At 41.7% G+C, this 21,881-nt stretch overlaps 1 protein-coding gene across 1 annotated transcript; it reads right to left on the bottom strand.

The window, feature by feature from the left end:
- Nucleotides 1-2,763: 2,763 nt before the first annotated feature.
- On the bottom strand, nt 2,764-21,581 carry LOC142359799 (uncharacterized). The gene is made up of 5 exons (XM_075412183.1): nt 21,270-21,581; nt 12,950-13,078; nt 9,338-9,481; nt 8,485-8,668; nt 2,764-2,779 (listed from the first exon to the last, which is right to left on the bottom strand). Exons 1-4 carry the CDS (start codon nt 21,579-21,581, stop codon nt 8,504-8,506), a joined length of 750 nt encoding a protein of 249 aa, XP_075268298.1. The 3' UTR covers nt 2,764-2,779; nt 8,485-8,503.
- Between the last annotated feature and the right edge of the window lie 300 nt (nt 21,582-21,881).

Below are 21,881 nucleotides of genomic sequence, written 5' to 3'. Positions count from 1 at the left end.
CCCGTCCTCAGAAGCACCGGGATTCTCGGCTCACCTGCTGCGTCCAGAATGGGACGCTGCGGTCCTCATCGCTCTTGCTAACCCAAGATACCAAGAGACACAAAATTACCATTGCGCTGCTGAGAAATCATCCGCCCCATGCTCCTCCTCGCTAATGCCCTGGCTCACCTCAAACGCCAGTCCAATGCTAAGGGCCCCTGCAAAAGCTTGTAGCTTCGCCGACAATAAGACACCTGAATATTAACTGCTACTGCAGGCCGCTAGTCACGGCTCACCTTGCCCCAGTCACCTCTGCTGCCCGTAAACCCGCTTTGCGCCTTCAAAATTAAAAATCAACACCCACAAATCAAAAGCTAGTCCTAAAGCCACCGGTCACATCTTCCCTCCGACATCACATGCGAACCCACCTTCTTACAATGCTCCGCTTGCCTGTCATCCGTCACCCTTTGGCACACGGCTCGTTCCTCTGCATCCACAAAAAACGTAATGTAGAATTCACCCCAATGCTGACCAATAGCTTAGGAATTCCAGAAGTCTTGTTTCCATTCAGAAATGCCCCCTAGAGTCCAACTACAGCCTACCGTTAGAAAAAAGCAAAATTAAATGCAAAAGAACATTAAGCTCTTCACATACAAGCCTTAACACCTTTGAGGTTCAAAGGTCTGACGTTTGGCCCTCCATCTTCAGATGCAGAGGCCCGGAGGGTTTGCGCTTCATCTCTTGTGTCTTTGTCATAGCTCCCTGTCAGCCGCAGAGAGACTCGAAACAAACCTCGTCGAGGTCCCATGGCGACTGCAAAACTAAACTGAGAGAAGCCAATAAACCCTCCTTGCTTCTTCAACCGTCCCCCCATCTCAAAGCTTTAGAAACTTCTTCTCTTCTCCTGAGCTGGCAAAGAAGGAACCGCACGCCCCCTCCCGACAGCCGCTTCCCTGTATTTGCACCCCTGAACTCCCCTGCATTAGCCGCTCCACGGGAGCCTTTCCTCCATACCATGCCCTGTGTTCTGTGGGCATCTCCCACATTACGCCTTCCCGCAGCCTCGGGGATCGGCTACAGGACCACAAAGTAAGCAAAGCCCCAATGCTTATAATCTATGAGGGGCCTGCCACGAGCCACAAAGTTTCCAGCGGTGACACAGTCCACTGAGCCATTGATAAAGGCAACGAGCCGTCCCATGCTCTTAAAGACACTACATGTCACAACCCTGCCACTTGCTTAAGAACCTCTCAGTCTCTGCACAAATGTGTACAAGATGCTCACCTTAACCCCTGCTGGACAATGTCATCATCAGTCTGATTAAGAGATGCGGTACCAGCAAGTTACAGAGTAAACAGCACGGCTAGTGAAAAAAACTCAGTGTTCCATCTTCAGTCAAGTCAGGAGTTCCAGGAAAGCATAATGTACCTAGAATAAAGAGAATGACACATACTATTAAACAATCTCACCACCCACAAATTCTGAATAAAAAATTACTGACCTGAAGAAAAAGGCTGTGGTTAAACATACGCTATACTAAAACTGCTGCCAAGTCTTGACTCATCCTTAAAGTCCTACCTCAAACAGAGGTACCTGCTTCTCTGAATATCAAAATGCATCTCCCTGAGTAGCTTAGCTCAAAAGCTGTAACTGACTGAAGGAAGAGTAGAGCTCTAAGACCAAAGAAAGCCAAGAGTGGAATGAGCTCCCCTCCCGGCAGCTGCGGCTCATATACTCCTGGCCTCGCCCACCACCCTTCCCACGCTCCCCTGGGAAAGGGGAGGGGTGAACCACCAAAAGGTATAAAGCCAGCGGGAAGAGCAGCAGCAAGTTCTCTCATCTGCCTTAAATTTACATTGAGCAAAGCACCGACTGCAGATGGTGATCCTTACTGGAAACAACAATGCCTGGTCTTCTACTGTAACTACATCTGTTACATCAGCGATATGACTGAGTAAGTAATTAGACTTAATTTTTCTGCAGTGTGGATAAAAAAAGAGGTCCTACTAAGCTACGTAAGAAAGCAGTTTGCTAAATGCAGTAACAATATTATTACCAAAATGTATGCTTTTTGGCTTCCTATAAAAAAAACCCCAAAAATGGTACAAGTTTACTTTTTGTTTCTAGTGACAGCGGACATATGACCTAACTTCTGCCAGAACTATTTTCTGGATAGGACTGAATAACAAAACAGAATTTGATTCCATAATAATCTTTTCTCAAAAATATCTCTGGTTGCAAAGTGAATTATTTACTGTCAAAGGCAGATAACTCAGAACCGCTTTGAAGGTGTCTCTGGCTGACTCCCTTAAGACAGCTAGGTGAGTTCCAAAGGACAGAAAATGGGAAAAAAAAAAAAGTGGAGATACAAGAAACATAGGAAATTGTACAAAAGCGGCCCGACTAACACCTAGGTAGATAGAGGAAAAATAAACCGCAAAACTCCACAAAAAAACTCCACGGGAGACATGTCAATAAAAACAGAAGGCAGCTATTGCTTTCTCTGAAAAACCAAAGAGGAGATAGGAGCTGACAACGGACATCTTTACGGTGCCAGCTACCAAATAGAAGCATACGATAAGACAGAAAAGAAAAATACCACTCTGGGGCACAAAGATGGCTTTGAAAAACAATCTGGTAGAACAGGAGGTGTCATCACAGTGATGGGAGCAGTCCCGAGGGGGCCAGAGAGATTGATGATGTCTCCAGGATGCGGTGAGCAGACACGATGCAAAACTCCGCAGGGTGTTCCGGCAATGTACAGATGTCCTCGGGGGACGAGCGCCCAAATGGAGACGTCCTAGATGGCAGAAAATAATGTAAGAGAACTCTGGGGTGCAGGGACAGCCCGAGTAAGGGTTCTGTCTAAATCGGTGAGACACAAAGAGGGCGGCAGAGCTCAAAGGGTGCCGAGGGGCACAAGGACCATCTCGGGAAGCATCGTGACGGGAGCGAGAGGAATGTGGACACACATCGAAATGGGGGATCGCTGACACAAGGGATCCAAACAGAGGACGGATGTCCTGAGGGACCGAGGACCAAACAGAGGCGTCTGACGTGGTGGAAGACGATGTAAACATGTTCTGGGGCGAAATGAAAGCCCGAGGAATATTCGCTTTCGAATAAGAAAGGTACAAAGCCCGCTGCAGACCTAAAGGATGGCTGTGCAACGCAAGGATGCTCGCAGGAAGCATCGTGATGGAAACAGAGGGGTGCAGACGTGGCTGGAGACACGGATGGCGGCTCAAGGGCACAAAGGTACTCGGGAGAGGATCTGAATGGACTACAGACGTTCTAAGGGAGACGCTGACCCGCTGGAGATGAGCGAGAGAGAGGAGAGGACAAAAAGACTGCTCTGAAGAAGAGGGGACGTTCCAGCTAACCGAGAGGGGTACAAATGACGCTTCAGAGATAAAAGCGTGCCAGCGAGACCCTCTAAAGCCTCGGGATGAACCGAGAGAAAAGTGTGTGTGGGGGGGGAATTGATACAAAGAGAACTTAAAAAGCAACAGGGTGTGTGACAAATGAGAAAAAATAGGGACAGACAGCTCGATAACAGGAAATGTAGAACTCAAATTTAAATAGCAAACGAGTACAAGGCAGAGGAGAAAAAAGCTAAAACGTAGGGACAGAAAATGACATAAAAGTAGACGCGGGAAAAAAAATGAAGGCTTTCAAGGAGAAAAAAACCCTAAAAATAGGGATGACTAAATAAATGGAGACACAGAAAGGAAATTGATAAATGGAAAGAGTACGAGACAGATGACAAAGAATTAAAACATAGGGATGGGAACTAGAAGAAAGCAGATGTACAAAGAAACTGTAAAAAGCAACACGATTAAGGGAATAAAGGAAAAAAAAAACAAACCAGGAACATCAAAGTAAGTACACAAAGACACAGAAACAAAATTTCAAAAGTGACAGGGCACAGCACAGACCAGCGTAAAATAGAAAAATAAAGGCAGCAAATTGGATAAAAGTAGATACGTGTCCCGGTTTTGACTGAGATAGAGTGAATTTCTCTCCCGGTAGCTGCTGTGTTTCAGATTTAGTAGGAGAAAAATGTTGATAATGCTGACGATTTTAGTTGTTGCTATGACATCGAGGGCTTTTTCCAGTTTCTGATACACGGCTAACGGTCAGGTGTGCGGGAGCCGAGAGGGAGCTTAGCCAGACAGACAGCTGAGCCACACGATGGAAATATTCCATACGATAGAGATCGTTTTCTGTTAATGAACGGGAATTGGCCGTGAGTCAGGAAGCTATCCGCTTTCTCGTTTCTGGGAGTTGAAACTCCTTCTGGGAGTTTGGTCTTTCTCGGGAGTTCTGTCAAATTTGCAAAATTTGTGAGTTAGGCACGCTGTGCTGCTGCTCAGGGACCGGCTGCAGATCGGTTGCCGGGTGGTTTGAAAACCTGTATTGTATATAGCTCGGTTTGCATATTCTTTATTATCATTCTTAGTAGTATCAGTATTTACTGTATTGTGTTATTAAACTGCCCTTACCTCAACCCATGAGTTTTCCCTTCTGTCCGTTTCTCCTCCCCACCCTGCTAGAGGGAAGGGGAGGGGTAAACGAGCGGCCGTCTAGAGCTTAGTCGTGGGCTGTCGGGCTAAAATATGACAATACAGAAACAAATTTAAAAGCGATGTGACGTGCAACAGATGGGAGAGATTAAAAAATGGGGTTAGGAGTATCGATGAAAGAAGACATAGAAAGAAAATTTTTACAGTGACCTCATAGAGCACAGACAGGAAAAAAGTAAATAATAGAGCAAGAAAAATACATGAACCTGAACATAAATACATAAAATTCTAAAGGGAACACATTAAGACCAGAAAAAAACATTAAAATAGCAGAAAAATCTAAATGGGCGAGACACGCAGAAAGAAAATTTTAAAAGTGACTGGGTACGGAACAGATTAGAATGTATTAAAAAATAAAGACGGTGCAGCTAGGTAAAAATAGATGAGAAAAGAAAATCTAAAAGCCACAGGGTACACGATACACAGGAAACAAATAAAAACCAGTTAGAGACATCTTAACAAAAGTAGAACAAAAATGTATAAAGCTACAGGATACAGGTAACACTGACAATCAGGGACAGAAAATGAGATAAAAGCACACCGAGGAACAAAATTTCAGAGCAAAAATCATTATGAGAGTAAAAAACTGAAAAATAGGGACAGCGAACCAGATAAAAGTAGACACAGACAATTTTAAAAGCAACGCAGTTTGTGAAAGACAGGAAACAATTAAAAACTAGAAACCGGCGCTGGATAAAAGTAGACCAAGAAAGACCATTTTAAAAGCAACTGGATTAAGAAAATTTGAAAAAAAAAAAAGAATAGGAACAGCTAACTAAAATGGAGACATCTAAAAAAAAAAAATCTAAAAACTGCCAGGGTACACGACAGATGAGAAAGAATTAAAATCAGGGATGGGAGTTGGACGAAAGTCAAAGTAGAAAAAAAATTTGAAAGGCGACAGTGCTAAGGAAAGACAACAAACTGTTGAAAAAAAATACAGCAAATGGGATAAGACATGGATAGGGCATTTGGAGAAATAAGAAAGGATAATGAAGGAAAAAAAATGAAAAACGCACTCAAAAGAAGACACTGTAAAAAGCAAAGGTGAAAAGGACAGATGAGAAAAACGTTGCAAAATACAGACCGTGAACTGGATAAATATAAAATATACACATATTTATATATATACATATAAAATACTAGAAGCGACGGGGATTAGGGAAATCAAGGAAAAAATTAAAAAATAAAGACAGCAAACGAAATAAACATAGAAAGTAAATTTCAAAAACTATGGGAATTAGGAGAGCAAAGGATTAAAAAGAGGAAACTGAAAACTAAATAAAAGTAGACATTAAAAATGTTAAAACTGTGGGATTAAGAGAAAAAATTACTAAATAAAGACGGCACGCTGAATAAAAAGACTCATGGCAAGCATATGATAAAAGGGAAGGGGTACGTGATGCATGGAAGAAAAATAAGATATAGGGATGGGGAGATTGATAACAGCAGACATAGAAATCCAGTTTGAAAATCCAAGGCATTAAAGGAGGAAAGAATTTTAAAAATAGGCAGACAAAACTAAATAAAGACGTAGACAGAAAAATTAAAAAGCGAAGGCGCTAAGGAAAGGTGAAACATAATGTTAAAAAGACAGCTAATTGAAAAAAAGTAGGTGTGGAAAGAATCTTTTAAAAGTGCTGTTTGATAGGGAAATAAAGGGGAAAAAATAGAACAGGGACAGCAAACTGAAATGAGGAAAGGAAGGTAAAAATTTTAAAATTGGGTCGGTGAACAAAAACACACGTAGAAAAAACTTAAAAGCGACAGTGCTAAGGAAAGACAAATAATTAAAAGAGGGCAAATTAAAGAGGGCAAAGCGGATACATGTAACAAAATCAAACAGCGATGGTATTTAAAGAAATAAATGGAAAACACTAAGAAATGGGAAAGGCAAACTAAAGCAGATATAGGAAAAAATTTAAAATCGACATCATTAAGGAAAGACAAGAAAAAATTTTTTAAAAACAGCAAAGGGAGTAAAAGCGGGCGTGGAAAGATCATTGAACAAATGACAGATTGAGGAAATAAGGGGAAAAAATAAAATATAGAGATAGCCAAAGAAGAGAGATGCACAAAGAAAACTTAAAAAGCCAGAGCACTAGGGAAAGACGAGTAATAATCTAAAAAAAAAGGCAGCAAACTGAATACAATTGGACATAGAAGGAATATTTTTAAAAAAGGAAGGAATATTTTAAAAAAACAAGCCACAGAAATAACTTTTAAAAAGCGACGGGCACAAGGGCAACAAGGAACATTGAAGCGACGGAGATTATGGAAATAAAGGGAAAAAGTAGGGACGGCGAGCTGAAAGAGACGGAAAAAGAAAATTTGAAAAGCAGGAGCACTAAGAAATTACAAGAAATAATTAAAAACGCAAGGATGGTGAAATAAAGGTATCAATCGGGATAAAAGTAGACAAAAATTTTAAAAGCGATAGCGAGTAAGGATGTAGACAAACAATTAAAAAGTCACGATGGCAAACTAAAAAGAAAACGTTGAAAGAAAATCTAAAAAGCAACGGCGTAGAAGAAAGAGAATACATATTTTTAAAAAGACGACAAAGAGAAAGAAAGTAGGCCTAGAAAGAAAATTGAGAGACCGATGGGCATTAGGGAATTAAAGCAAAAAATTAAAAAGTAGCGACAGCAAACTAAAAGACAAATATAGTAGGAAAATCTAAAAAGCGAGAGCACAAAGACAGAAAAAAAGGTAAACAAATACAGACTGTCAATGGAGAAGGAGTAGACAGGAAGTTTTTAAAACGACCGTCTTTTTAAGAAAATAAGGAAAAAAAATTAAAAATAGTGACAGCAGATTAAAACAAATGTAGAAAGAAAAATCTAAAACATGATGGCAAAAAAGCAAGAGAAGAAATAATTTTTAAGAGCCAGCAAAGGGAAAAAAGTAGACGTAGAAAAAACTTCTACAAAACAAAGGGAGTAGGGAAATGAAAGGAAAAAATAAAAAATGGGAACAGCAAACTGAAACAGAGAGGTAGAAATACTATCTAAAATGCGAGGGCGCTAAGGAGAGAAGAAACAAATAAAAATAAAGACAGCGAACGGGATAAAAATAGATGGAAAATTTTAAAAACGACGGCGAATAATGAAACAAGGAACAAATTTAAATATGGAGATGGCAAACAAATGGAAACGTAGAAAGAATATAAAAAGCGGCGGCGCTGAGGACAGGCAAGTAATTGAATGAGAAGACAGCAAACGGGATAAAAGTAGACAAAAAGTCTTAAAAGCGACGGCGATAAGGGAAACGAGGAATAGATTACTAATAGCGATAGCGAACTAAAATGGAGAAAAGAAAATCTAACAAGCGACGGCAAAGAAGCAAGAGAAGAAATACAGAGAGCAAAGGCAAAAAAAGGAGGTGTACATCAGGGATGGAGCGGTGCGCTTCTTTCATAAGAGAGAAGCGATGACACGTTTATTGATCTAAAACAGCAATTCTACAAAATTGGATAGTAAATGCGACAGTAGTTGAACAAGATTCCATGGTGAGGTATGCCGGATTATTTACCGCGTAGAAGATGGGATTGGACGAAACCGTCACAGATACCCTCCCGTGGATCCGTGAGGTTCAAAATGGACCCCCTTGCTTTCTAAACTCCTTCTCGGAGAGGAGTCTAGGTGTGGCTGGATCCAAGCTTAGCCCCGAACTCGGTAAACTGTTTACTTCTAAAGGATCATATGCACGCAATCCATCCTTTACATCACTTAGCTAAGATTTTCAAGCATTCCGCACGTTTATTAGTCACTTAAAGACCATCTGTTGCGGCGAGGAATCTCTCGACCTTGAGGAGTAACCATGAGCGGCATCCCTAACTCGGTGCCGTGCAGGAGAGCTCAAAGGGCTCGGACTGCTCGCTATTTATAAGACGATTGACTCAGGCGTGTCTGCATACCGACGGCAGCTTCCCAATTTCACTCGAGTTGGACATTGACCAGCATCGCGGTTGGGTGGCTGCATCGTGCTGTTATCGGTCTGCCCCGAATCCGCTTTGACCAGATGCATCCGTCGCAACCTTCGCTGGTGCTTGTTGCTTCAACAGGATTATGGGTCAGGTCGGGGGATGACACCGTCATAGCCTACAAAAAAAAATTCCAAAAAATGAGGGGATTAGGGAAATAGAGGGAAAAAATTTTTAAAAAGGGGCAGCCAAAGAAAACGGAGACTTATGATGTGGAAAACTGACATTTAGTTTGATTTTGTTATAGCTTTAGTTTAATTTTGTTCTATAGCTTTGCAGCTATGTTAAGGTGAGAGTTAACCGCAGACATTTAGTTTAGCTCTTTTCCTTGTAACCTTGCTAACAAGGACTGCTGTGAGCTCAAATGTTGCTAACGAGGACCGCTTGTGAGACAAAGAGAAACAAGGACCAATAACCAGAACTTTGTCATCTGTAAGAAACAACTCTCTAGCTGAAACCGGTTCTACGGTTGGGGACTTGGCCTGCACAGAAAATTTGGGAATTTTTGAGCCAAAAGTGAAAGCGTGCGGCAAGGAGGACTACGAGCCTTCATCCAGAAGACTCCCACAGACGACCACCAGACGATGCTGCGCAAGTGCCAAAGAGGGGCGGAGTACAATAATGAATTCCTAGAAATCATTATAATTATCACACCTCTTCCTAGAAATAATTACAATAATCCAGCCTACTTAGATAAACTTCGTAATAAATAGGTGCGTGCTTTGTGACTCGGTGTGTGAGTTAGGAGGAGCGATCGCCCTTGCGCCCGGCGCCGCAATAAACATACCTGCTTTATAACTCTGCGTGAGTTGTGGACTTTGTTTCCGCATGTCAATTTGGCGACCCAGGCAGGACCCGTTCCATCTGGCTGCAGGATCTGCTGAGGACGGGACTCCTCCAGGCGCCCCCGAGATTTCTTGGGAGGACTGCCCTGCTGACCCAGATCGCCACGGGGACAGACAAGGACCATCATTAGGGGACCAGGTATGTTCTAACTGTAAAGGGATACCTCTAAGTCGTGAGGAGACGTCCCATGCGAGGTGAAGAGCATCGGTGCTTGTTCGCAGGGTTGGAGGTTTGAGGTCCCCTTAAGGTGGCGGTGGGGTAAGTCTTGTAAGTCTCATGCCCTGACTAATGGTAACTAGGGTTCTCCCGACTGCAGTAGCAGGAGTTATATTTGATATTGCCATGTCTATTTTTATATGATGTAAAAATCGTGTACCGTGCGTCGTGCGAAGGATCGTACCGTCCAACACTATTATAACGCCTGATAATGAGGCTGTGACGTTTGTACAGAGTGCTGGGCTAGTCCTAGAATGCACGTGTATTTTTGCACTGTTATTGCATGTTAAAAGTGCTGAGCGAGCGAGCGATTGGGCGAGTGAGATGCTGCCTGGCTGCAAAGTGAGCGCAGAGTTCTGATCCGCAGTTCCGTGTACTCCGTGAGGAGAGCGGCCAGAGACAAACGAAGTGTGAGAAAGGAGCGAATGTTGATTTTAAAGTAGTTACCCCAATGTTGGTATTGATGGGATATTCATAATATTATGTTGTATTTATAAGTGTCACATACCGTTCCAGATTAGATAATACAATTGGGGAGCAGTTATATTATATGAGACAGTTTAAGGGTTACAGTGTGTAGTTCCCTGTAAAAAGGTATAAAATTGCAGTCCGGTAACTATTTCTCGATGCAAAAATTATAGAAGATCGGTTAAGAGTCGGAGCTGTCAGCCTTAGCAGGATCTGTTTAGGTGCAAAGCTGGTTTGTCGTACGTCGATGGAGGGACAGAGAGGTGGATGTGGTAAATAACAGGAGGTAAACAAAGCAGAGGGATAGTGAAAGAGAGCCCTTCAGGCCAGATTTTGGCTCAATGGAAAGATATAGGGGGACCGCTGGGCAGGAGCGTGAACAAGAGGCCCTTAATAAAGTATTGGAATTGGTGGTGGCCTTTGTATAGATTAGATGAGGAAAAATGGCCCCTTAATGGAACATGAATTATAATACTTTGTTGCAACGGATGTTATTTTTGAGAAGAGAAAGGAAGCGGGATGAGGTTTCCCATGCGGACGTGTTCCTTACCCTCCGAAATCACCCCGAGTACCAAATAGACCGTGAATTGATGGTCCCATGGGACTCCCTAGCGTTAGCTGTAGAGAAGGACAATAAGAGAGAGAGAAAAGGGAAATTGGAAAGATCTTGCTCACCGTGTCGTATAGGGCAGAGGTGTACAAAGTCGGATAAAACGAGGCAACCCGAAGGGAATAACCTGCCAGAACATTATGAGCCGCCAGTGGGAGTACGATAAATGGAAAAGGAAAGCTCTGACTCAGAAACCCCTCTAGGTAGTCCAATGTCTTCTCGCACTCAGAGAAAAGGGGAGCAGGTGATAATATGAGCACCCCCAAGAGAAGCGGTCAGACCAGAGGGAGGCCCCGGTTTTAATAAAGGTCCCCTTTTCCTCATTTGACTTGGAAAGATGGAAAAATGTGGTAAAAAGCTACTGGAGTGATTCTGTATGGATACCTAAACATTTCCATTTCCCAATAAAGCAGCATAATCCTAGCTGGAACGATATTCAACTGTTGTTGGACCATATGACAGAAGCCAAGAAGCAGCTAATATGAAAAACGGCCCAAGTTCTGGCCGGTGATCAGCTTAAGAATACGGGAGAGGATATAAAAGACCATTTTTCCGTTACAAGGTCCACATTGGGATCCTAATAGGGGAGCTCATATAAAGTTCTCGAATGCCTACAGAGATCAGATTACAAAGGGAATGGAGCAGGCTATTCCAAAAACGATGAATTGGTCAGCCTTATATGCCTTTTGGCAAGGCCCAAGAGAGACCCCCTTGCAATTTTTTGATAAATTATGGGACGCTATGAGGTGACACGCTTCTTTAGACCCAGGATCGGAAACAGGAATCCAGCAGTTAGCATCTTTATTCATTGGGCAGTCAGCAAGCGACATCCAAAGAAAGTCACAGAAACAGAGAACGACAGACAGCAGGATTTTAGAAACTTCACCAGATGAAGCGTGGAGAGCGTTTAGTAACAGGGAAGAGAGGATCGATGGAAAGATAAGCGGATGTCGGTAGCGGCATTACAAGAGAGTAACAGATTCAGAAGTGATCTAAGAGGCCCTCGGAAAGAAATCGGCATGCGTGGTGTAAGCAGAGGGGACGCTGGAAAAATGAGCGTCCGGAAAGGCAGAGAAGGAGGAAAAGGATACAGGCCCGCATCAAGGAGGATTGATGGGGACCCGGGGAATCTACCCTAGAGGATCCGCTGGTTGTATTAGAGCTAGGGAAATGGCAACAGGGCGTGGAATTTCTAGTCAATACTGGGGCACTGTTCTCTGTTTTAAATCAAGCTTTGACACCTGCGGATGATGATTTTGTAACGGTAAGGGGAGGTACTGGACAAAGTGAAAAGACATACTTTCTAAAACCTCTGAAATTCAAATTAGGGAAACAATTTGGGGTACACAAATTTTTATACATGCCTAATTTGCCAAGGCCTCTATTAGGATGAGATTTATTGGAATAATTAAAGACAGAAATAAAATTTGCCAAAGGGAAAGTAGAACTCTGGGTGGGAAGTGACCAGCTAATTGAAGTTCTGATTTTGCCCTCATAAATATCCCCATTGGCTCGGGAGTACCCGAGGAAGTCCAGAACTAGGTATACCCGGGAGTACAGGCCACAGAGACACCGAGAAAAGCAAAAAATGCCTCTCCAATAATGGTCAAACTTAAGCAAGGATTGCGGCCTGTAAGGATTAGACAATACCCCCTTAGAATGGAAGACGGGGCAGGAATTCGACCAGCGATCGACCTGTTGATCAAATATGGGCTATTAATAGAGTGTGAATTGGAATATAACGCTCCCATTTTACCGGTTAAAAGGCGAGATGGTAGTTATCGAATAGTACAAGATCTCGGGGCGATCAATAGCATTGTTGAGGACCCGCGCCATGTCGTGGCAAACCCATACGCATTATTAACCGAATTGATACCTGAATTGGCCTGATTTACCGTCCTGGACTCAAAAGATGCCTTCTTTTGCCTCCCATTAGGTCCAGAAAGCCGGTTGTCATTTGCATTGGAATGGGAAAACCCAGACTCTGGAAGAAAGACACAGCTGACGTGGACTGCGTTGCCCCCGGCATTTAAGAATAGCCCCGCTCTTTTTGGAAATCGATTAGCTAAGGACTTGGAACGATGGGAGCGACCCCACAGAGTGGGAACAATATTACAATATGTAGATGATCTATTAATAGCCACTGAAACGAAAGAACTTTGTATAATAGAGACAATGAGTCTGCAAAATTTCCTGGGACTTAACGGCTATTGAGTTTATCCACAGAAAGCCCAAATAGCTCGACAGCAAGTAACCTACCTTGGATATGAGATGGCCTCCTTCCTCGTCGTCCCCAGTGTTCGTTGGCCCGCAGCTATCTGTCAGACCCCTTGACGGCAGAGAGCTAAAGAGCTCCGCACTTTCCTGGGAATGACGGAATGGTGTCGCCTATGGATATATAATTACGGACTCTCGGTAAAACTGCTCTATGAAGTATTACAATCTGATTAAAAAAAACCCTCATCTGGAATGAGGAAGCAGAAAGAGCATTCCAGCAGCTAAAGAAAAAGCTGATGGACGCCCTTGCTTTGGGATTGCCAGACACCACTAAGCCCTTCTGGCCGTTCTCTCACGAAAAGTGGAGAATAGCCCTAGGAATCTTAAGCCAAAATCTGGGACCGTATCAGAGGGTGGTGGCATACTTCTCTAAACAACTTGATGAAGTAAGCAAGGGTTGGCCTAACTGCCTGAGGGCAGGAGCAGCAGTAATGCTGAATATTCAAGAAGCAAGTAAGTTTACACTAGGCCAAAAGATTACAGTACTAGTATCTCATACCGTATCAGCAGTATTAGAGGTGAAGGGAGGACACTGACTCTCACCACAAAGGTTTCTTAAATATCAAGCTATCCTGGTAGAGCAGGATGATGTGGAAATAGCGGTTACTAACATTGTCAATCCAGCATCTTTCCTCAGCGGGACCACAAGGGAACAGGTATCGCACGACTGCTCGGAAACGATTGAAGCGGTCTATTCCAGCCGACTTGACCTAAAAGACGAGCCGCTAGAGGACGCTGAAGGTTCCTGGTACGCAGACGGAAGCAGCTTTGTTTGACAAGGAGCCCGCAAGTCAGGATACGCGGTAACATCTACAGATCAGGTAACAGAGTCCAAAGCCCTTGCCCCAAACACCTTGTCTCAAAAGGCAGAAATAATAGCATCAACTCGAGCATTAGAACTAGCCAAAGGTAAGAAAATTAATATCTGGATGGACTCTCAATATGCCTTTGGGGTAGTCCGTGCTCATGGAGCTGTGCGGAAAGAGAGAGGACTCCTGTCTACCCAAGGAAAACATACAAAACATGCCGATGAAATTCTTAAGCTCCTGGGAGCGGCACAGCTGCCTGAGAAAGTGTCTATTATGCACCGTAAAGCTCATCAAAAGGGAGATGCCGCTCAGGAACTGAGCGACGCCATGCGGACCGTGAAGCTAAAAGAAGCTGACAAAAGTGAATTGAGGATGCAATCTTCAGTCCCAGACGGTAAAATACAAATTGATTGCGAACCAAATTATTCTGAAGAAAATCAAAAATTAACTGAAGACCTAGGGGGAGAAACAGAGAAAGGTAGGTGGGCAAAGACTCCACAAGGTAAAATAATAATACCTTTTTCTGTGTTATGAGCCGTAGTTATGACAGAACACGGAAAACCTCATTGGGGAACAGAGGCCCCGTATAAATATTTAAAACGGCTGATAGTCGCCTGAAATCAATACACCACTATCAAGCAGGAAACACAACAATGCGAGGTTTGTTTACAGAGTAACCCTAACATGGCACCTAAAGCCCAACTAGGATAAATCAGGAAAGGCAATTACCCAGAGCAGCGGTGGCAAATTGATTTCTCAGAACTCCCAAGAAAAGGGGGATTTCGATACCTGTTGGTCTTGACGGATACCTGTTCAGGCTGGCCAGAAACATTCCCTTGTCAAACGAATAAACTAGGAAAGTAACCAAGGTACTAGTACAAAAAATAATACCGAGATTTGGGGTTCCTGAGGTAATCTCATCAGATCGGGGGTCACATTTTATGGCCAAGATCATTCAACAAGTTAGTAAACTTTTGGGAATAGATTGGCAATTACATACCCCATATAATCCAAAGTCAAGCGGTCAAGTGGAAAAAATGAACCACCTAATTAAACTGCAAATTGTAAAACTGGGTCAGGAGGCTGACCTGTCTTTGCCCCAGTCATTGCCGTTAGCACTCCTGAGGATTAGAACCAAACCCAGAACTAAAGAAAGACAAAGTGCTTTCAAAATAATATACGGGAGGCCCTACATTGTACAAGCAGGAACATCAAGTGAAGTTGGGGATGAGGTATTAACTGGTAACATAATAAGCTCACAGAAGCAGCTTCGAGAAATAGAGAAATTGGTCTTAGGAACTAGAGCCCGAGGTCTCGATAGGCCCATACGTAATAATGAACCTGGTGATTATGTATATATCAGATTTCTTTTAGATTCTCTGCTAGAACCAAAATGGGAAGGACCATTCTAAGTGCTGCTGACATCCCACACAGCAGTTAAGATTAAGGAGCAGACATCCTGGATCCAGCATACAAGGGTGAAGAAAGCTCCTCGGCAACGACAGAAAATAACGTCCACTGGACCCCTGAAGCTCCGCATCCAAAGACGCTAATGTGGAATAACCAAGCTAAGCTAATAACCTGAGCCATGATGTGGGCTGTGACTGCTGAAACCCATGGGAGTTGATACTTGGGAATGACCTTGGTCAAGGGCCTATTTTGGATATACAGGAATTATAGGAAAAGACCTAGCGGGAATGAATTTAGCAACTGTCATAATATATGATAACAGGGAATTGCTTATAACAGTGAAAAATATTTTGACAAACCCTTAAAGAGAGTAACCTTACAGCAAAAGAATTTGCAAAAAAAGAAAGAAAAGGGGGGGACTCGATGTAGGAAATTGACTCTTAGTACAGTTTTGTTATAGCTTTAGTTTTTGTTCTATGGCTTTGCAGCTATGTTAAGGTAAGAGTTAACCGCTGAAGTTTAGTTTAGTTTGTTTTTGGTAACCTTGCTAACGAGGACTGCTGTGAGCTCAAATGTTGCTAACGAGGACCGCTTGCGAGGCAAACAAAGAGAAACAAGGACCGATAACCAGAACTTTACCGTCTGTAAGAAGCAACTCTCTAGCTGAAAACGGTTCTAGGATTCGGGACTCGGCCAACGCAGACGACTTGGGAATTTTTGAGCCAAAGATGAAAGCGCACGGCAAGGACTACGAGCCTTCATCCAGAAGACCCCCACAGACCACCACCGGACGACTCTGCGCAAGCGCTAAAGAGGGGTGTAGCACGATAATGAATTCCTAGAAATCATTATCATTATCGCGCCTCTTCCTAGAAATAAATTACAATAATCCAGCTTGCTTAGATAAGCTTTGTAATATAGGTGCGTGCTTTGTGACTCGGTGCGCAAGTTAGGAGGAGCGATCCCCCTTGCGCCCGGCACCGCAATAAACATACCTGCTTTATAACTCATGGTGAGCTGTGGACTCTGTTTCCGCATGTCAAATAGAAAGAAGGTCTAAAAGGCGCAGGCACCACGGAAAGAGAACAAATTATTAAGAAAAAAAAAACAAAGGGAATAAAAGCATGTGCAGAAAGAAAATTGAAAAAGCGAGAGGGATGAGGGGAATAAAGGGAAAAAATAAAACATAGGAACAGCAAATTAAGAGATGGAGAAAGAAAATTTAAAAAGCGAGCGCGCTAAGGAAAAACAAGAAACAAAAACAGAGACGGTGAAATGGGATAAAATTTGAAAATTTTAAAAGTTATTGTGATTACAGAAATAAGTAAAAAATCTAAAAGTCACAATGGAAAAATAAAATGGAAATATAGAAAGAAAATCTAAAAGGGGTGGCATAGAAGAAAGAAGAAATAAATGAGAAAACACAGCAAAGGGAAAAAGTAGGCACAGAATGAAAACTTCAAGAGCTACAAGCGTTACACAAATAAAGGAAAAAATTGTGAAAGAGGGTCTGCAAACCAAGAGAGAATTGCAGAAAGAAAAATCAAAAAGCGACAGCGACAAGATGAGAAAGAATTAAGAAATAAATGTTAGCAAATACAGACCGCAAATGGGATAAAAGGAGACAGAAAATTTTAAAAGCAATGAGGATTAAAGAAATAAGGAAAAAAATTTAAAATAGCAATGGGCAATTAAAACAGAAATGTAGAAAGAAAATCTAAAAAAGGATAGCAACAAAGCGAGACAAGAAATAATTTTAAAAAGCCAGCGAATAGAAAAAAAAAAGTAGGCTTAGAAAGAACTTCAAAAAAGCGAGGAGGATTAAGGAAGTAAAGGGCAAAAATACAAAATAGCGACAGTAAATTAAAACAAATCTGTAGAAAAAAAATACATAAAAGGAGAGGACGCTAAAGAAAGACAAGAAATAATGTAAAAATTTAGACACCGAAATGAAGACGGAGAATGGGATACAAGTAGGAAGAGCTTTTAAAAACAAAGATGAATAAGGCAAAAATAAAAAACAAAGATGACACCCTAAAAAAGAAAGGTAGGACGAACATCTAAACAGTGACGGCGTAGAAGCGAGAGAAGAAACGATTAAAAAAAGACAGCGAAGGGAAAGGATTTAGAGACTGACGAGCATTACGGAAATAAAGGAAAAAAATTATGGGAAAAAAAAAAGAAGTACAGCAAACTAAAACAGAGGTCTAGAAAGAAAAGCTAAAAAGCGGCAGTGCTGAGGAATGACAAGAAATAAATTAAAGGCAGACAAATAAAGAACACAAACGGGATAAAAGTAGACAGAAAATTTTAAAAGCTATGGGGATTAAAGAAATAAGGAAAATATTTAAAAACAGAGATGGCAAATGAAAACGGAGATTTAGAAGAAAATTTCTAAAGCTACGGCACTAAGGAAAGACAAGAAATAATTTTTTAAAAAAAGCAAAGGGAATAAAAGCAGGCGTAGACAAAAAATTTAAAAAGTGAGGGGGATTAGGCAAATAAAGAGGAAAAAAAGATATAGGGATGGCAAACTGTAACGGAGACTTAGAAGGCCTAAAAAGCGAGGGCGCTACGGAAAGACAAAAAATAACTAAAACAAAGACGTCGAAAACACACACACACTAGCGTAGAAAGAACATTACAATAGCGAGCAGGCTTAGGAAAATGAAGGTAAAAGCTAAAAAAATAAGAGCAGCAAACTAAGAGGTAGGAAGAAAATTTTAAAAGCGAGAGCACTAAGGCAAGACAATAAATACTTAGAAGAAATAACAGCAACAGAAAAACAGAGAACAGGGTAAACGAATGAAACTGAAAAAACCGACGGGGATTAAGGAAATAATACCGGAAAAAATCACAAATAGTGATGGCAAACAGAAACAGGTTTGGAAAGAAAACATAAAAAGCGAGGGCTCTAAGGAAAGACGAGAAATAATTTAAATATAAAGACGGAACATAGGATAAAAGTAGACAGACTTATTAAAGGAAACGAGAATTACAGAAATAAACTACAAAGTGGCAAAAGCAAACTAAAACAGAGATGTAGAAATAACATGTAAAACTCGACAGCGCTAAGGAAAAATGAGAAAAGTTAATTAAAAAATAAAGGTAGCGAATGACATAGAAGTAGAAAATTAAAAAAACGACAAAGGTTAGAAAAATAAAGGGAAAAATCAAAAATGAAGGACAGACAACTAAAACAGATACGTAGAAAGAAAAGCTAAAAAGCCGGAGGAATATGGAAACTGAAGAAAGAACAAAAAAAGAAAGGCACCTAAGGGGAAAAAGTATACAGTAAAAACATTTTAAAAGCGACGGGTGTTAAGGAAATAAAGAGAAAAACTGAAAAATAGGGACAACAAGTTAAAACGGGTATAGAAAGAAAACCTAAAAAGCAACGGCGCTAAGGAAACGCGTGAAATATTCAAAAGCGCTAACGATGAAATAAAGACTACGAACCAGGATAAATATATACAATCTAAAAAGCGATAGAGATTAAGGAAATAAATGGCAAAAAAAGAAGCGATGGCATACAAAAATGTAGATGCAGAAAGAAAATTTTAAAAGCAAGGGTGCTAAGGAAAGTTAAGAAATTATTTAACAAATAGCGAAATAAAAACAGTGAACGGGATAAAAACAGGCACAGAAAGAAGATTTAAAAAGCAACGGTGCTAAAGAAAGACAAGAATCAATTTTAAAAAGGCAGCAAAAGCAACGAAAGTAGGCATAGAAAGAACATTTTAAAAGCCATAGCTGTCAGGGAAGGAGAAAATTATGCAATACGGACAGCGTACTAAAACAGAGACATAAAGAGAAAATTGAAAACACGACAGCGGTAAGGAAAGACAAGAAAGAAAAAATAAAGACGGCAGAAGGCGCAAAAGCAGACGCAAAAGTTTAAAACCAGCGGCGATTAAGGAAGGAAGGAAAAAACTTTACAATGGCCATGGCAAACTATAAGGAGATATAGAAAGACAATTTTAAAAGCAAGAGCGCTATTAAAAGTCCAGAAATAAAGACTACGCAGCGGAAAAATTGGGCACAGAAAGAACATTGAAAAAGCAACGGACGTTAGGGAAATGAAGGAAAAAATGAAAGAATAGGGACAGCAAACTAAAACAGATGTAGAAAGAACATGTAAAAAGTGACGTCGCTAAGAAAACGCAACAAATAATTAAAAAAACCAGTGATATAAAGACAGCAAATGGGACAGAAGTAGAAAAGTCTAAAAGCAAAGGAGATTAGGCAAGTAAATGGAAAAATTATGAACTACAACACAGACGTAGAAAGAAAATCTAAAAAGCGAGGGCGATAAGAGAAGAAATAAAAGTAAAGACAGCGGATGGGCTAAAAGAAGACAAGAAATTTTAAAAGCCACAGGGACTAACGAAACAAGGAACAAATTTTAAAAGAGAACGAGAACTAAATCAGAGACATAGAAACAAATGTAAAAAGCATCTGCACTAACGAAAGAAAAGCAATAATTTTTGGAAAAATGGGAAAGGGAATAAAATTAGTCATAGAAAGAAAATTATGCAAGCGAGCCTTTTTAAGGAAATCAAGGGAAAAATCAAAAATAGAGACAGTGAAATAAAACAGAAACATAGGAAGAAAATCTAAAGAGCGTCGGCATTAAGAGAAGACGAGAAATAATTAACAACAAAGACAGGGAACGGAACAAAAGGAGAAAAAATTTTAGAAGCAAATAGGATCAAGGAAATATGTAAAAGCTAAATCATAGCAACATTGAACTGAAAGAAGTAGAAAAAAAATTGTAAAAGACGGGGGCGCTAAGGAAAAAAAAACGACATGTAGATGAAAAGACAGCAAATGAAATAAAAGCAGACAGGCAATTTTAAAACCAATAGCAATTACGGAAACAAATAAATAATTAAGAATTAGCTGCAGCGAACTAAAACGGAGATGCACAAGGAAAATGCAAGGAGCGACGGCACTGGGGAAAAAAGACAAAACAATGAAAAAGAGGAAGGGGAAGAACTGAAAAATAGCAACGGCAAACTAAAACGCAGAAATAGACAGAAAAAGCGACGGAGCTAAGAGAAGAAAGTATCTTTGATGGCGATTGGGAAAAAGGTATGTGGAAAGAAGATTTCAGAAGCAATGGGGACTAGGGAAAGGAAGGAAAAAACATTCAAAATTACAGATCGTGAAGTAAAACAGAGACACCGAAAGATACTTTAAAAAGCAACAGTGCTAGGGAGAGAAGGAAAAAAATTAACACGCACACAGCACACGGGATAAAAGTAGACAGGGAGAATTTTTAAAAAGCAACAGCTATTAGAGAATTAAAGAAAAAAAATTAAATATAGGGATAACGAACTTCATGATAGTAAAAGCGAGGGGCTACACGACCGACAAAGAACAATTAAAAACAGGGATGGGCAGCTTCATAAAAGTAGATGCAGAAAGAGAATTTTGAAAATGATGAGGTAAAAGACAGACGGGGAAAAAAATTGAAAAATAAGGACAACAAACTGGATAAAAGTTGACATATTAAGAAAATTTAAAAAGCAAATGGATTAAGAACAGAGAGGAAAAATACCTAAAAATAGAGTCAGCAAACTAAATAAATCAAACAAAATTCAAAATGTTATAAAGTAGAGGACAGGCAGAGACACACGGACGGGGAACCGGTTAAACATAGCCACAAGGAGCAAATTTAGAAAGCAACAGGGTACTGGCCATACGGGCAAGAAGTTAAACATCGGGAGAGGGAACCTGATAGATGGTCCTAGGGAAAGGACATTGGAAGAGTGACAGGGAGCGGAGCAGAGCAGAAGGGGTCGCTGAAAACAGAGGTAGGTCGCTGGGTAGAGGGAGACCTAGAACTGCAATTTTCCCAAGAAAGAAGGCAGGCGGCAGTGGGAGAAGAATGAAATAATAACAGCTGGGCAGCCAGAACAGGAGAGACGTAGAAAGGAAATATAGAAGGCGACAAGATACAGGGCGGTGTTGGCAGAAGAACGTAACACTTCAGGGAGCCAGACAGCCCAAAAAGGAGAGGGAGGCAGGCAGAGATCTGGAGAAGCACGGTGGGGGATGGGCCCGGACTCATGACTCACCGCAGCTCCCAGCAGGAGACCGTCGCTACCCTGACGCTTCTCTCTCCGTTTCTGCCACCTTCCTCTTCCGCAGTGCTGGCTGCCCAATCCTAGCCTCGATGCTTCTGTCCCACGAGGCTTCCCAGACGCATGGCAGCTCACATATGCAGCCAACAGAAGCAGCGAGCTCCTGGAGCTATGTGCCAGCAGTGCGCCGCGGGTCTGGCTGTTTCTTGCTGGAGGCGGCTGCCTGTGGAACGCCCTTTGATTCGCTCCTTGGCCAGCTCCTGCGCACAGGCATGCCTGGGCAGCCCCCTTCCCAGCAGGAGCCATTTGCACAGCAGGATTGGCCCCATCCTCGGCCGCACCAGGGGCTGCCCCGGCCCATCCCTGCCCACATCCTTTTTAACACCTTGGCCCGACCCCATTCTTACCTCACGGGTCCCACCTGGACTGCCCTGGCCCACAGCTGGAGCCCATCCTGAAAGAACAGCCCTGCAGCACATCACTCCCTCCCCCAACCCCTCTGCAGCCACCCTGGAAAAAAAGGAGGAAAAAAAACCCTGAAAAATTGGGACAGTGAACTAAAATGCAGATGCAGAAAGAAAATCTAAAAAGCATGGGCACTAAAGA

The sequence above is a fragment of the Opisthocomus hoazin genome, unplaced genomic scaffold (genome assembly GCF_030867145.1).
Source record: "Opisthocomus hoazin isolate bOpiHoa1 unplaced genomic scaffold, bOpiHoa1.hap1 HAP1_SCAFFOLD_131, whole genome shotgun sequence".
Lineage (NCBI taxonomy): Eukaryota > Metazoa > Chordata > Aves > Opisthocomiformes > Opisthocomidae > Opisthocomus > Opisthocomus hoazin.
This window is presented reverse-complemented; position numbering and strand designations above follow the sequence as displayed.